The sequence below is a fragment of the Eriocheir sinensis genome, chromosome 40, assembly GCF_024679095.1.
Source record: "Eriocheir sinensis breed Jianghai 21 chromosome 40, ASM2467909v1, whole genome shotgun sequence".
NCBI classification, from domain to species: domain Eukaryota; kingdom Metazoa; phylum Arthropoda; class Malacostraca; order Decapoda; family Varunidae; genus Eriocheir; species Eriocheir sinensis.
The window spans coordinates 6,765,884-6,780,263 of NC_066548.1; the positions used below are offsets into that span (position 1 = coordinate 6,765,884).

At 43.8% G+C, this 14,380-nt stretch overlaps 1 protein-coding gene across 1 annotated transcript; it reads right to left on the minus strand.

The window, feature by feature from the left end:
• Positions 1-3,592: 3,592 nt before the first annotated feature.
• LOC127009439 (alpha-1-antiproteinase S-like) lies at positions 3,593-13,551 on the minus strand. Its single transcript, XM_050882540.1, has 9 exons — positions 13,498-13,551; positions 12,526-12,583; positions 10,112-10,240; positions 9,478-9,666; positions 8,960-9,197; positions 8,061-8,278; positions 7,058-7,237; positions 6,610-6,730; positions 3,593-6,138 (listed from the first exon to the last, which is right to left on the minus strand). The coding sequence occupies exons 1-9, from the start codon at positions 13,521-13,523 to the stop codon at positions 5,942-5,944; spliced, it is 1,356 nt and encodes a 451-aa protein (XP_050738497.1). The 5' UTR covers positions 13,524-13,551; the 3' UTR covers positions 3,593-5,941.
• Positions 13,552-14,380: the final 829 nt, after the last annotated feature.

Sequence of the window (14,380 nt, forward strand, 5' to 3'; positions counted from 1 at the left end):
AACCTCCCCTCCTCCACCCCTCCTTACAACCTTACCTTCCCTCACCAATCCTGCCCTCCTCCACCCCCCTCATACAACCTTACCTTCCCCTCACCAATCCTGCCCTCCTCCACCCCTCATACAACCTTACCTTCTCCTCACCAATCCTGCCCTCCTCCACCCCCTCATACAACCTTACCTTCCCTCTCACCAATCCTGCCCTCCTCCACCCCCTCATACAACCTTACCTTCTCCCTCACCAATCCTGCCCTCCTCCACCCCCTCATACAACCTTACCTTCCCCCTCACCAATCCTGCCCTCCTCCACCCCCTCATACAACCTTACCTTCCTCCTCACCAATCCTGCCCGCCTCCCCCCCCACTCAACCTTACCTTCCCCCTCACCAATCCTGCCCTCCTCCACCCCCTCATACAACCTTACCTTCCTCCTCACCAATCCTGCCCTCCTCCGCACCCTCATACAACCTTACCTTAACCCTCACCAATCCTGCCCTCCTCCACCCCCTCATACAACCTTACCTTCTCCCTCACCAATCCTGCCCTCCTCCACCCCCTCATACAACCTTACCTTCTCCCTCACCAATCCTGCCCTCCTCCACCACCTCATACAACCTTACCTTCTCCCTCACCAATCCTGCCCTCCTCCACCCCCTCATACAACCTTACCTTCTCCCTCACCAATCCTGCCCTCCTCCACCCCCTCATACAACCTTACCTTCCTCCTCACCAATCCTGCCCTCCTCCACCCCCTCATACAACCTTACCTTCTCCCTCACCAATCCTGCCCTCCTCCACCCCCTCATACAACCTTACCTTCTCCCTCACCAATCCTGCCCTCCTCCGAACCCCCTCAACTACCTTACCTTCCCCCTCACCAAAACTGCCCTCCTCCGCCCCCTCACACTACCTTCTACCATTAACCCTACCGCTATTATCGTCACCACCACTATAAGTATTTCTCGTCACACTTTCCCCAAAAGCCCCATTATCCTCACGTAAGCATTTGTACCCCACCACAACCTTCTCCTCCCACACCATTCTTGCCCTACCCCGTCTTCTTACACCACCACCCCATCACTTACGTCACCACCACCATAAGTGCTTCTCGCCACACCTTCACTGCCACAATCACCACCATCTCCATTTCCTCCACCGTGACCACTCCTCGCCATTAAGACAAATCACACACTAGCATTGTTGTGATGAGTTTGTAAGAAAGAAAGAGAGAGAATGAGAAAAAAAATAATGAGGCATAATAATACTTGATTGTAATGAGCCTTGAAGAGAGAAAGATAAAAAAAATAATAAGGAGGCAAAATAAACATGAAAATTTTAAAATGAGCAAACCCTCTTAGCAGTAATTAAGCCCGGAGTCAGAGTGGGACTGCCGGCATAATCAGGGCTTCCTCGGCCAGACAAAAGCCCCAAAAGCCCGATAGAGAGATAGTGGAGGAATGAGAATAAGATAAGGAATAAGATGATAAAAGTAAAGTTGAAAAATAAGAGTAAGATAAGGACTTTGATGATAGAAGAAGAGTTGAGAAATAAAAACAGGATAAGGAATAAGACGATAGAATTAGAGTTAAGAAATAAGAATAAGATAAAGAATAAGATGATAGAGGTTTAGTAAAGGAATGAGACCCAGCCATGATAGGTAGTGGAGGAATGAGACCCAGCCATGATAGGTAGTGGAGGAATGAGACCCAGCCATGACAGATAGTGGAGAATTGAAACCCAGCCATGATAGATAGTGGAGGAATGAGACCCAGCCATGATAGATAGTGGAGGAATGAGACCCAGCCATGATAGATAGTGGAGAATTGAGACCCAGCCATGATAGACAGTGAAGGAATAAGACCTAGCCATGATAGCGGTATAGTACAGAGCGGGAATATTTATTGAAGGGAAAAGAAAGGGAATAAAAGATGGAAAACAAAGGTAGGAGAATGTGAAAGGAAAGGGGAGGAAAAGGAGAGGAATGAGACCCACCTATGACCAGTGAGTAGACCCAAGAAGCCCTTTAGAAGCTTGACTGAAGAAAAGGAAAAGGGAAAATACAAGAAAAGAGGAAAAATACACTCGATTAACACAGGAATACGCGATCGATGCAAGAGATGATTACAAAGAGATCTATCGAAGTCTTGTGTGTTTAGTACTTCGGAGAAACATTTAGAAGATGGACTTAACGGCTTACGAGAGCTATAAATATGGTGTGAATTGATGCTCCTCCCCCCCTTCCCCCCCTCTTCTCTCTCTCTCTCTCTCTCTCTCTCTCTCTCTCTCTCTCTCTCTCTCTCTCACACACACACACACACACACACACACACACACACACACACACACACACACACATACAGGCTAACAAACACACGCACGCACATACAATCAAGGTCAGGCCGGGGGTAACTGCAAAAATCCTTTCCTCGTGTTTCTTTCAATGTCGTGAATGGCGAGAGAGAGAGAGAGAGAGAGAGAGAGAAAAGAAAAAAAAACCATGTTGACACTGCGCACCGAAAGAATTAATAAGTAAGAATTCCCTTGATGTCGAGTACATTTTTATTGATAACGAATAATGATGCATGAGGTAGCGACGCCGGGCAGCGGGAGGCGACGATGATTGGCTGCTGGCTATGACGTCACGAGGAGGATGACGTCAGAAATGTTTATGGGTGCTCGGGAAAGGTCAGCGAGCGTCGTGTGTGTGTGTGTGTGTGTGTGTGTGTGTAGGGAATGGGAAGAGACGAGGTGGGTAAGGAAAAGGTGATGTGTGGTAAGGGAAAGGGTGGAAGAGAAGAAGAAGAAGAAGAAGAAGAAGAAGAAGAAGAATAGAAGGAGAAATAAAAATATACAATAAAAATAAAGCAGGAAGAAGAGAAGGAGGAGGAGGAGGAAGATGAAGTGGGATGGGATGACATAATGGTGTGTGTGTGTGTGTGTGTGTGTGTGTGTGTGTGTGTGTGTGTGTGTGTGTGTGTGTGTGTGTGTGTTCTCAGGGTAGAATAACAGTGACTCACACACACACATAATATAAACTTCACTTTGTTTTGCGTGTTTGATAAATCCCTCTTTTACTGTGTTGATTTATTTACATATTCTTTTTCATGGCTGTGTTGCTATAACCTTTTACTCACTCGCTGTAACCTTTCTTTCTGTATACCTCCTTTCTTCTCTTTTGTTTTGGCAACCTACTCCTCGATATGCTCGTATGATGAAGCCAAACGCTCGAGGGAAGAAAAAGAAAGAGAGAATAAAAAAAGGGGGGAAGAAAGGAAGAAACAGCAATATCTGAAAATGTGAAAAAAAGAAGATGAAAGAAAGATGGAAAGATAGAAAAAAAAGTCCATGGAAAATAGTAATATATGAAAATTTGTAGATAACGAGCGTATGAAAGAAGGGAAATGAAAGAAAGATGGAAAGATAGAAAGAAAAGTGCATGGAAAATAGTAATATATGAAAATTTGTAGATAACGAGGATATGAGAGAAAGAAGGGAGATGAAATGAAGAAGGAAAGAGAGAAAAAAAGTCCATGGTAAATAGTAATATATGAAAATTTGTAGATAAGCGAGCAGATAAGAGAAAGAGGAAAAAGAGAGAAAGTGCTTTGAAAATAATAATATATGGAAATGTATAAAAGTGGATGAGAGAAGAAAGGAGAAAAAGAGTGCGTGGGAAACAGTGTTATATGAAAATTAAAAAAAAATAATGGACGAGAGAAATAAGAAAGAAAGAAAAGTGCAAGGAAAACTAATATATGAAAATGTAAAAGAAAAAAAACCACGAGGGGATGAAAGGAGAGAAGACAAAGAGAAAAATGAGTGGAAGATTAAATAAGAGTAACAACAATAATAAACGATGAAGACGCATTGTATTTTATCTCGGTCAGTGCTTCAATATTCCCTCAAACAAGTATTTCCTCAAACGAGTATTTCCTCAAACAAGTATTTCCTCAAACAAGTATTTCCTCAAACAAGTATTTCCTCAAACAAGTATTTCCTCAAACAAGTATTTCCTCAAACAAGTATTTCCTCAAACAAGTATTTCCTCAAACAAGTATTTCCTCAAACAAGTATTTCCTCAAACAAGTATTTCCTCAAGCAAGTATTTCCTCAAACAAGTATTTCCTCAAACAAGTATTTCCTCAAACAAGTATTTCCTCAAACAAGTATTTCCTCAAACAAGTATTTCCTCAAACAAGTATTTCCTCAAACAAGTATTTCCTCAAGTAAGTATTTCCTCAAACAAGTATTTCCTCAAACAAGTATTTCCTCAAACAAGTATTTCCTCAAACAAGTATTTCCTCAAGCAAGTATGTCCTCAAACAAGTATTTCCTCAAACACGTATTTCCTCAAGCAATTATTTCCTCAAACAGGTATTTCCTCAAACAAGTATTTCAACGAGTAAGCATTTCAACGAGCAAGTATTTCCTCAAACAAGTATTTCCTCAAACAAGTATTTCCTCAAACAAGTATTTCCTCAAACAAGTATTTCCTCAAACAAGTATTTCCTCAAACAAGTATTTCCTCAAACAAGTATTTCCTCAAGCAAGTATTTCCTCAAATAAGTATTTCCTCAAGTAAGTATTTCCTCAAGCAAGTATTTCCTCAAACAAGTATTTCCTCAAGCAAGTATTTCCTCAAGCAAGTATTTCCTCAAACAAGTATTTCCTCAAGCAAGTATTTCCTCAAACAAGTATTTCAACGAACAAGTATTTCCTCAATCAATTATTTCCTCAGGCGTCAGTGTTAGCGAGGATGTTTTGACAAGCTCCTCTTTGTGTCCGTGTGAAAGGATCTAATTAACACACTCTACACACTCCTGAAGAACTGTGGATGGTTGTTTTTTTACATTATCAATTATTGCTGTTTTTTTCCTTTTTTTTCTCTTTTTTTTTTCTTTCTCTCTTTGAATTGTGTATTATCTCGTCCACTCGTGTACATAAGAACAAAATTTTACCTCTCACAAGTCATCTGCGTCGCTTCAACGAGGCTCAGTGCTACCAAGCCTAATTTTGCCCCTAGATCGAAACCCTCCCTTTCCTATAGCCTCGTCATGGCAACACTGCTCCCATTTTTGTTGCAACTTTAAACTCTAATTCATCTATTTTCTCGTTGTTGTTTCTGTTATTATTGTTGTTATTGTTATCCGGATTCGTATAGTTATTTCCTATGGTGATACTGGTCTTGTTATGTCGTGTGACCGCTTAAATCGTATATATAGTTTCATTCTTTCCGTGATACCAATTCTTGTGCTTCTAATTTCTTCTTACTGGTCCTTCTGGTTTCCATAGTTACTGCTGGTTATCAATAGTAATCCTTCTGGTGTTAAGCGATCGTGCTATGGGGAATATAACTCTACGTATATCGCTCACTAAGTATCATTAAACTCTTCTGTTGATTTATTTTTTCGTTATTTATTTATCCTTCTGGTGGTCAGAATTTCTACTTGTCATCAACATAGATACATTTGGTGTTACTGATCACGCTGTCTTGAATGTAACTCTGCTTATAAGATTATTTACTCAACTATCGATTTTGCTGCGAGCCTGTGACGTTACTCCTGTGTTCACCTGTTTTATGGTTAATTAGTTCTCCTCTTTGATTAGCTATAATTACCACTGTAGTTACATCCGGAGCTTGTCTTGCCTTGTTGAATGTTAATCGTACAATGCATATGTTTTTTCTAAGAGATCGGCAGAGCACGTCACCTCTGATCCACTTGCTTGACTTGTTATTTTATCTCGTGCCTGACTGGCCCGTGTTCCATGAGATGACGTTCCCTTAATAATGTAGCTCTTTTTGAATCATAGACCACGTATATAAATTATTTACGAAGAGTTTTGTAGAGTATAAGAGTCTCTCCTGAAATAACTTCTCTTGTCATCATTTTCTTTGGCTTTCTGGTCTGTTTTCTATGAGTTTTCGTTCCCCGGACTCAAGACTTCACTCTCGTCCCTCCTGACTGTTTGCTGCATGTCCTCGAAACTGTTGCCTCTGCGTGGCGGCGGCGGGGTCGGTGACGCGGCCCTGGAGCAGCAGCGTGGAGGTGTGGTAGTGGATCACCTGCCAGTGGAAGGGGCGGTCGGCCAGGAAGTGGGCGTCGGGCTCCTTCATCACCTCCTGCACGTCCTGTGTCTCGTCTGGGGAGGAAGCAAAGGAGGGGATGTAGGCAGAGGAGGAACTAGGTTTCAGCTCCTCTGTTTGCTGAAGGATGGCAGGACTGTTGAGGAGGGCATGCAAGGGATATAATAAAAAGGAGACTTAAATTAGAGGTTCATGAGACATTCCAAAGGTCAATTATCCTTTCTTTCATAAGTCTTTCCGTCCTTCCTTTCTTGCCCTTCCCCTCGTTTCTCCCCTCCATGACGACAGGCTTGGGTCACGCCGCTACCCTATGATACTCTTTGCCGCTGACCCACCCTGGGCACAGAAAATTGGATAGAAAATGGCTCTAACAACCTGGCACTAACGCCACCCTGCTCGGGCACCCCAGCTGGTGTTTACGAACCTAGAGCTCAGTCGGTAGGGATTGCTTAATTACTCATCTTCCCTTCCCTCTGATCCCTCTACATCCCTTTGTTTCTAGCTCCCTCCCGTTCATGAATACTTACGCTTGGAGCTCTTTTCGTCGAGGGGCATGATGGCACGGTGAATGAGGTGGTCCAGCCGTGTCCCTTCCCTTCCTCCGGTCAGTTGGCAGAGGGCCGGGTCACAGAGGGTGCGCACGCCGAGCTGGAAGAAGGCAGGTGTAATGGATAAGGAGCATGAAGACAAAGGTGTGGGTGGGAGGCAAGAAAACAACTGTGCCTGGGTATTGGGGTTGGGTCAAATTTCAAGCACTCAACATTGGTTTAAGCAAAAGTGATACAATATTATGAAAAAAAGCATGCTAATAGAATTAATGCAAAGAGTCACCATTTTAAACACAACCAGTCGTTAGTGGTTGATACATTTGGCAGTCGTTGCAAAGAGCCAAAAGACACCTTCGCAGCCCATGGTCTGTTAACGCTAGGACACACCACACACCCGTCAGCCCTCAGCCCCCCGTCATCTACGCACGTGTTCCATGACCTCCGTATAGTCGCGGGTCTGGTCCAGCAGCATCTTGGGCACCGCCACCAGCGTGTGCCGCGGCTCGATTTTCATGATGGCACGGCGGACCAGCTGGGGCGTGAGGGCTGCCTCCAGTGACGCCAATCCGTTAGCCTCCTCCGGCACGATCAGCAACATATACATTCCCTGAGGAGCAGTCAACGTTAGGGCCAGCACTACTAACCCTATGACCAACACTACGGCCATTATCAATATGTCATCACCATCCAGTAAGTAGCGGGCTTTTTTTTTTTCTCATTATTGTTTTCTTTTTTTTTACGCCCTTGTACTGTATCCTCTGCTGTAAGAAAAAAAAATATATATCCTTATCTGTACATCACATTACACTATTCAAACACTACCCTCGCGTCCATTATATCCTTCTTCCACCCTGGATTACAACTATCGTCATATTATTATATACAAAAACTAACCAAATGCGTTGTACCACATTGCACCATCTTGCACCATACTACACCAAGCCACCACCACCACCACCACTACCTCCACTATCATATCCTTGCCCTACTCCTACCACCACTACAAGCACTCCATCCACCCAATCATCGACTCACTCCGCCAGTCGCTCACATCCACTCCCCTCCTGCATCTCTATATCTCCACTACCTCAACCACAACAACACTCACTTTCACTCATCTCTATTATATCCACCTTACCACCACTCCATGCACCACACCACCCTGGCATCGAGTCTCCACACCCTTATCCTTTCCCCATCTCCACTCCCCTTCCTCTTCCGTCTCTATATCTCCAGAACCACAAAATCACCACTCGCTATCTCTCCACATTACATCCTATCCTACCACCGCCACACCATCACAAGCACCTCACCACCCAGGCATTGACTCTCCACATCCCCACTCTACCCCCACTCTCCTCCTCCTCTACCACTAACTATACCACAAGCACATCACTCGCTCTCATTCGTCCATCCTAATTTCCCCTCACCTCCGGATACACCAACACGAGAAAGCCGGCCCGCAGCTCAGGGTGGCGATAGGTGAGGAAGTCCCCCCTCGTGTGGAGCATAGGTACCCTCCGGCAGGTGTCCACGCCCGTCCAGAACTCCCGGAAGACAGTAGCGTAGCGCCAGAACCCAGGCATGCTAAACCCCCGCAGGTACAGGCCGCTCACCGCCACCAGACGCGCCTCCTCCGCCACCCATCCTGCGTGTGATATTACCTGTGTGTTCTTACCTAGTCATATATATTAAAGAGAGGATTAAGTTAGTTAGGGTAGGGGTTAAGTTAGTTAGTTAGGTGTCATTATATTTTATCATTTTGGTTATGTGTACTTTAGGGTCGTATTAAAAGTCGAATCCTAGTAGTTTCGGGTCCCTACAGAGTTTGGTTTAGGGGTCGTATTACAAGTCGAATCCAAGAAGTTTCGGGTCTCTACAGAGTTTGGTTTAGGGGTCGTATTACAAGTCGAATCCGAGAAGTTTCAGGTCCCTACAGAGTTCGGTTAACCCGTACTCTGCAGGGACCCAAAATTTCTCGAATTCGACTTGTAATACTGCCCTTAGACACACGATTCTCATTTGGTAAAGCACTTCACTTATCAAATTTTCTTATCTTTTTGTGTGTGTGCGTGTTTTGAGTATATTTCGCATTCTCTTTTACTTACTATGTTTTCTTTTTTATCATTTACCTCTGCTTACTCTTTTACATGTAAGATTAACGTGTAAAAACTTGCCCTTTGATCCACACTGCATGCACACAGTTTTTTAATATTTTTTAGCTCATTTTTGTTTGTCTCAAGCTTATTCCTCAGTGAGAGAGAGAGAGAGAGAGAGAGAGAGAGAGAGAGAGGTGGGGTGGGGGGGCGGAGAGATCAGTACCACTCACCTTCAGGCACCAGGTCACTCATCCTTCCCTTGGTGCCTCTGTCCACTGCGTCGTTCATGTGGCGGCGTGCGAGGGAGGGGCAGGCGAGGGGGGCGGGGGCGGGGGTGGCCTGGAAGAGGTCTGCTATCCGGGCGTAGGGGTTGTCATCCTCCCCCTCCCTCTCCCTCTCCCCCTCCCCCTCCCTCTTGAAGATTAGACTCGTCAGAGACATCTTGTAGCCTATATGACAGCGTGGGATCTGAAGGAGAGAGAGAGAGAGAGAGAGAGAGAGAGAGAGAGAGAGAGAGAGAGAGAGAGAGAGAGAGAGAGAGAGAGAGAGAGAGAGAGACGAACAAATGAACAGACAGAAAGAAAAAAAAACATAATTTGGTAAATACACGCTGCCAAGACATCACTGAACTCAACGCATCAACCTAATAACTACCATAATCAATGTTGTTTTTAAATTCACTATTAAAACAGACAACTCCAAACAGCCGCTCCGTCCGTATGCAGAACTTAAGGTCAAGGTCACTCACCACTAGGGCCGCGAGTAGGTCCTCCGCGCCCCTCCTGAACGCCTCCTTGCCGCGGGTCCAGCGCAACGCCCTGGCCAGCTCGTCCTCCGTCTCGCCGCTGGAGTTGACGTACACGCCCCCCAAGCTCAGCAGCAGCACCACGGGGGACAGCACGAGGTTCCCCGCGCCTCCCCACGCCGCGCTCACCGCCTGCACGCAAACACGCAGTCACGCTAACCCACATGACCTTGAGACTTTTACCCCCCATGTTCGTGACTTATTTTGTGACTTTTTTAACTGACGCTGAGGAATATTTTTCTTTATCTAGCTGTTAAGAATATATGAAACTACAATACTCTGCGCCAGTCTCTTTTTTTTTTTTTTAACTCAACAAAAAGGTCACGTTTTAAATTTGTACATAGGAGTTTTTTTCCAGGGTATATAAACTGGCTCAATACAGGCACTAATCTATTTCATACATAACTTTATAACATGACTACATACCTTAGCCTCCACAATTTTGATCTGGACAAACTATCGATTGTGGGTTTATTATCATTGTTTTTTTTATTGTTTTAGTATTTTGTTTTATTATCTTATGTATTCTATGTTTTGAAAGATTTTGTCAATAAACTATAATAATGCTAATTCTGACCTGATAGAGCGGCTGCCTGAAGGAGAACTCTGCCTTGAGGAGGGCGTTGTAGTCCCTCGGGTGCTCGTGGTGTTGAATCTTCCGCGGGTAGGGTTGGTTGGACGCTCGCCGATACGCGCTTGATGTTCGCTGCGGGTTGGGGAAAAGAGGCGGGGACTGTCTTTGGGTATTGGTCTCCTCCAGCGTTGCCAAATTATCGTACTCATCGCATTGCATTTTCGTAGTTTCTGACCAATAACTACAGCAAAAACAAACAAACAAACATCGATAAATAGGAGTTTTAACGCTTACTTCAATTTTCTATCGTTATTTGTGTAGGTACGAGAGTTTGAGGCTTAAAAGTAATAAATATGATGTGGTGAATACGATAATCTGGCAACGCTGGTATCCTCTCACTCCTCCTGCATCTACTTCTTCTCGCTCTTGTTTCCTCCTTCTCCTCCTCTTCCTGCTCCTCCTCCTCCCTACTACCACCACTACCACTGTCACCTCCACCACCATTACTACTACTACCATTTTTATTTTTTGCATCAGGACCGTCGCCGTCAGCCAAGCTCTCTTAGCATTACATTAATTCTGTATACAGTTTCTTAGGTTTAAGACTTGAGTTAACATAAATTTCAGTTGCTGCAGCTGTTGATCATCATGTACAACTACTACTACTACTACTACTACTATTTCTACTACTACTTCTACTTCTACTACTACTACTACTACCACTGATGTTAATAATGGTGGTGGTGGTGCTTCTGCTGCCACCTTTGTCATGCTACTGTTGTTGCTGTATGGAGTTTGCATCTCACGTGTTGCGGGGCTCCACTCACACATCTCTTCTGGACAGAGTGGAGTCAAAGGCTCTTCGTCTCATCAGCTCACCTCCTCCTACTGATAGTTTTCTACCTCTTAAATTCCGTCGCGATGTTGCCTCTCTTTCTATCTTCTATCAATATTTTCATGCTGACTGCTCTTTTGAACTTGCTAACTGCATGCCTCCCCCCCTCCCGCGGCATCGCCTCACACGACTTTTTAATCAAGCTCATCCCTATACTGTCCAAACCCCTTATACAAGAGTTAACCAGCATCTTCACGCTTTCATCCCTCACGCTGGTAAACTCTGGAACAATCTTCCTTCATCTGTATTTCATCCTGCCCACGACTTGAACTCTTTCAAGAGGAGGGTATCAGGACACCTCTCCTCCCGAAATTGACCTCTCTTTTTGGCCACTCCTCTGTACTCTATTCAGGAGCAGTAAGAAGCGGGCTGTTTTTCATTATTGTTTTCTTTTATTTACGCCCTTGAACTGTCTCCTTTGCTGTAAAAAAAAAAAAACTGTTCTTTTTTATATTATCTGCTGCTATGACAACAACAATAACAGCATAAATGAACTAATATTTTTTCCTCTACTACTACTGCTACTACTACTACTGCCAATATTTCCTGTTCTTGTGTCGACCAAGTTTTATAGCTGCGTCTCACGAAGCTCATGCCACTCATCATTGCTCTGCTTGTTCCGCAGCAACAGGCCAAATAGTAACTGATGGCGTGCAGGTGACCTTCCGACATTCACCGAGAGTTGATTAAGAACAGTCATCCGTCGCAGGACCCACCGTTAATTTTCCATGTGTTTTCCAACCGGCCACTGAAACCCAAATAATTAAAAGGTTTCTTATTGGGGTCTCTTTATAACAAATTCATGCATAGAGCTTCCTCAATAGCATCTGGACCCTAGAGAAAGCGAAATATTCGGAGGAAGGGGATGCTCTAATTCAGTGGTTCTGAGCCTGCTTCTTACTACGCACCCCTTGAATTTTTTTTTACGAAGTGATGCCAACCTTCACCCAGAATATGAAAAAAAATGCATGACTTCCAAGCTGTATATTGAAATGCATATTGAATTAACACATGAAAGCGAAAGTATACTCTGTTCACTATGAATAAATCAGTCCAAGATGCATCATTCAAGGGGTTACAGCACTACTCCAGCACCTCATTCCTGCTCACTGAGTCCTACAACATTCCATTAAACATTCGGCAGCTCCTTCAAAAGAACTAACGTCTGCATGGTGTAATAGTTACCATCTCTATCTACGTATTTGCAGGCCCATTTTCGATCATGGCCTGGGCAGTCAGCACGTCGCCCGCCCAGCTGTGCAGTCTCACTTTCGGGCTGGTCGATAAATGGGCATACCTGGGGATGCCTAGGAAAGGTAAACTGTGGTAACCCGGATGGCATACTGGCCCTGTGTCCCGCGGTAATGGGTTGCTATTTTTTTAATGCTAATAATAATGATACCAACACTTATTATTACTTTTCCAACTACCATGACCATACCTACTTTTCTACTACTACTACTACTACCAACTATTACTATTACCTCAACTACTAACACCACCACCACCACTCCCGTCTCACCATAGGCCTTGGGAGATTCGAAAGGAGCATCTTGACCCTGATGTGACACTCGGCGGACCTGCAGGGAGGAAAGCATTGATGAGAATTATTAATGTGATGAAGTGAAGACGTGAGACAGATGAGGTGGACTGGCGGGGTTAGGAGAGGGTGAATGGCAAGGGGGGGGAGGGGGGGGGGTAAGGTCAGACCGTGAACACCTCAACCCCTTAGCACTCGTGTTTTACTCAGTCATCCATTGCGTCACGTTATGGTGTTGTTAGTAGGCTACGTTTTAATAATTGCACCACATGTTTCTCCGGCGACTGAAATAATAACTTCCTCTCTAGTAATGCTAAAAAAAATAATGGTTGCAATATAATAATAATAATAATAAGAAGAAGAAGAAGAAGAAGAAGAAGAAGAAGAAAAAGAAAAAGAAAAAGAAAAATAAGAAGAAGAAGAAGAAAAAGAAAAAGAAAAAGAAAAGTAATAACAATTAAGGTGTAGGAATCATACTTTCACTCTCATATCGCTGTTATTATTTCTGTTATTAGCACCGTTTTCTGTTTTCGCCAATCTCTATTTTCTGCATTCCTTCCAACTCTTTTGCCTTGATAAACGAATGCAATTGTTGAGTCATTTATTGCAATCCAGTTAATAACAGCTTGTCCAGTGTTGGCAAGGTTTCTAAATTCAGAGCCGTCATACTTTATCTCCACGAACAATGTATTAAGTCAACGTTGAATATTTGTAGCCTAATAGTCGATGCGTCAAACTGATCGATAAAATAAAAAGCACAACAACGTTCCCGTGTGTGCGGCGCGCGTGAGTGTATAGCCTGACATCAACGGCTGCATGTATTCCCACGCAGAACATCGATTGCCTCGTGTTGAAAAAAATATACATATTATAGAAATGTTTCATGGATTCGACAGCCACGTTCAGAGCAGAACACAGAACGAAAAGAAAGAAAAATAGCTCAAAAACACTTACTTAATGATGAAGGTGTCGGGCTCCATCTCGAAGAGGAACGTTACTGGAACCTTCCCATCAATGTTTTGCGAACATGTTGACAGCTGCAAGAAAATAGTTTGTTTATCCAATTTGGCCCTGCACTGTTTTATATATATATATATATATATATATATATATATATATATATATATATATATATATATATATATATATATATATATATATATATATATATATATATATATACACTGCATGTCCGGGTTTCAGTCATACCGCAAGCAGCTGATAATTTTCAAACATTCTCTCCAGAGCTCCATCGTTCAATTTTAATTAACTGCAGCGACTTCGACCACGAGGGGCTCGGGGGTTAAGCTCTGGCCAAGCAAATTATGCATGATGAGGCGTGTATCATGGCAGCCACTAAAAATAAAATTCGCCGCACCACTAACGGGCTGAGGCTAACCACTATAACGCCTCAATTAAGGAAGCCTCCGGGGCTATACACAAACACATGCTCATTAATTTATTAATTCGCTCATACATACATTCATACATTCTACCATTGGCTTTCACTATATGTAAGCTATGTAACGAGAGAGAGAGAGAGAGAGAGAGAGAGAGAGAGAGAGAGAGAGAGAGACTTATCATTAATTTAGTTATTATATAGATTTGATGGGGATGACCATGGCTCCCACCAGAGGGTGAGCGGGGTGACTCCATGTGTGGGGCCGTCTCATGGGGAGCCCTTGGACTTTCTAAGGGGGCGTGTCTTGGGGTGTCAGTGGGAGTGGGTGACCGTGATGTATCTGTGTGTTGGTCACTATAGCTATCATGACGGGGGGTGGGTGCGGCTGGGGAGGTGGGTGGGTGGGTGGTAGCGTGGTGTATCTGCGGATGGGTG

Excerpts from the sequence above, each read along its gene's own strand:
- LOC127009439 (XM_050882540.1), bottom strand. The coding sequence starts at position 13,523 with ATGGAGCCCGACACCTTCATCATTAA. Across the intron at positions 9,667-10,111 it reads TCAGGCAGCCGCTCTATCAG|GCGGTGAGCGCGGCGTGGGG; the intron begins GTCAGAATTAGC and ends GTTTGCGTGCAG. Across the intron at positions 9,198-9,477 it reads ACCTACTCGCGGCCCTAGTG|ATCCCACGCTGTCATATAGG; the intron begins GTGAGTGACCTT and ends TCTCTCCTTCAG.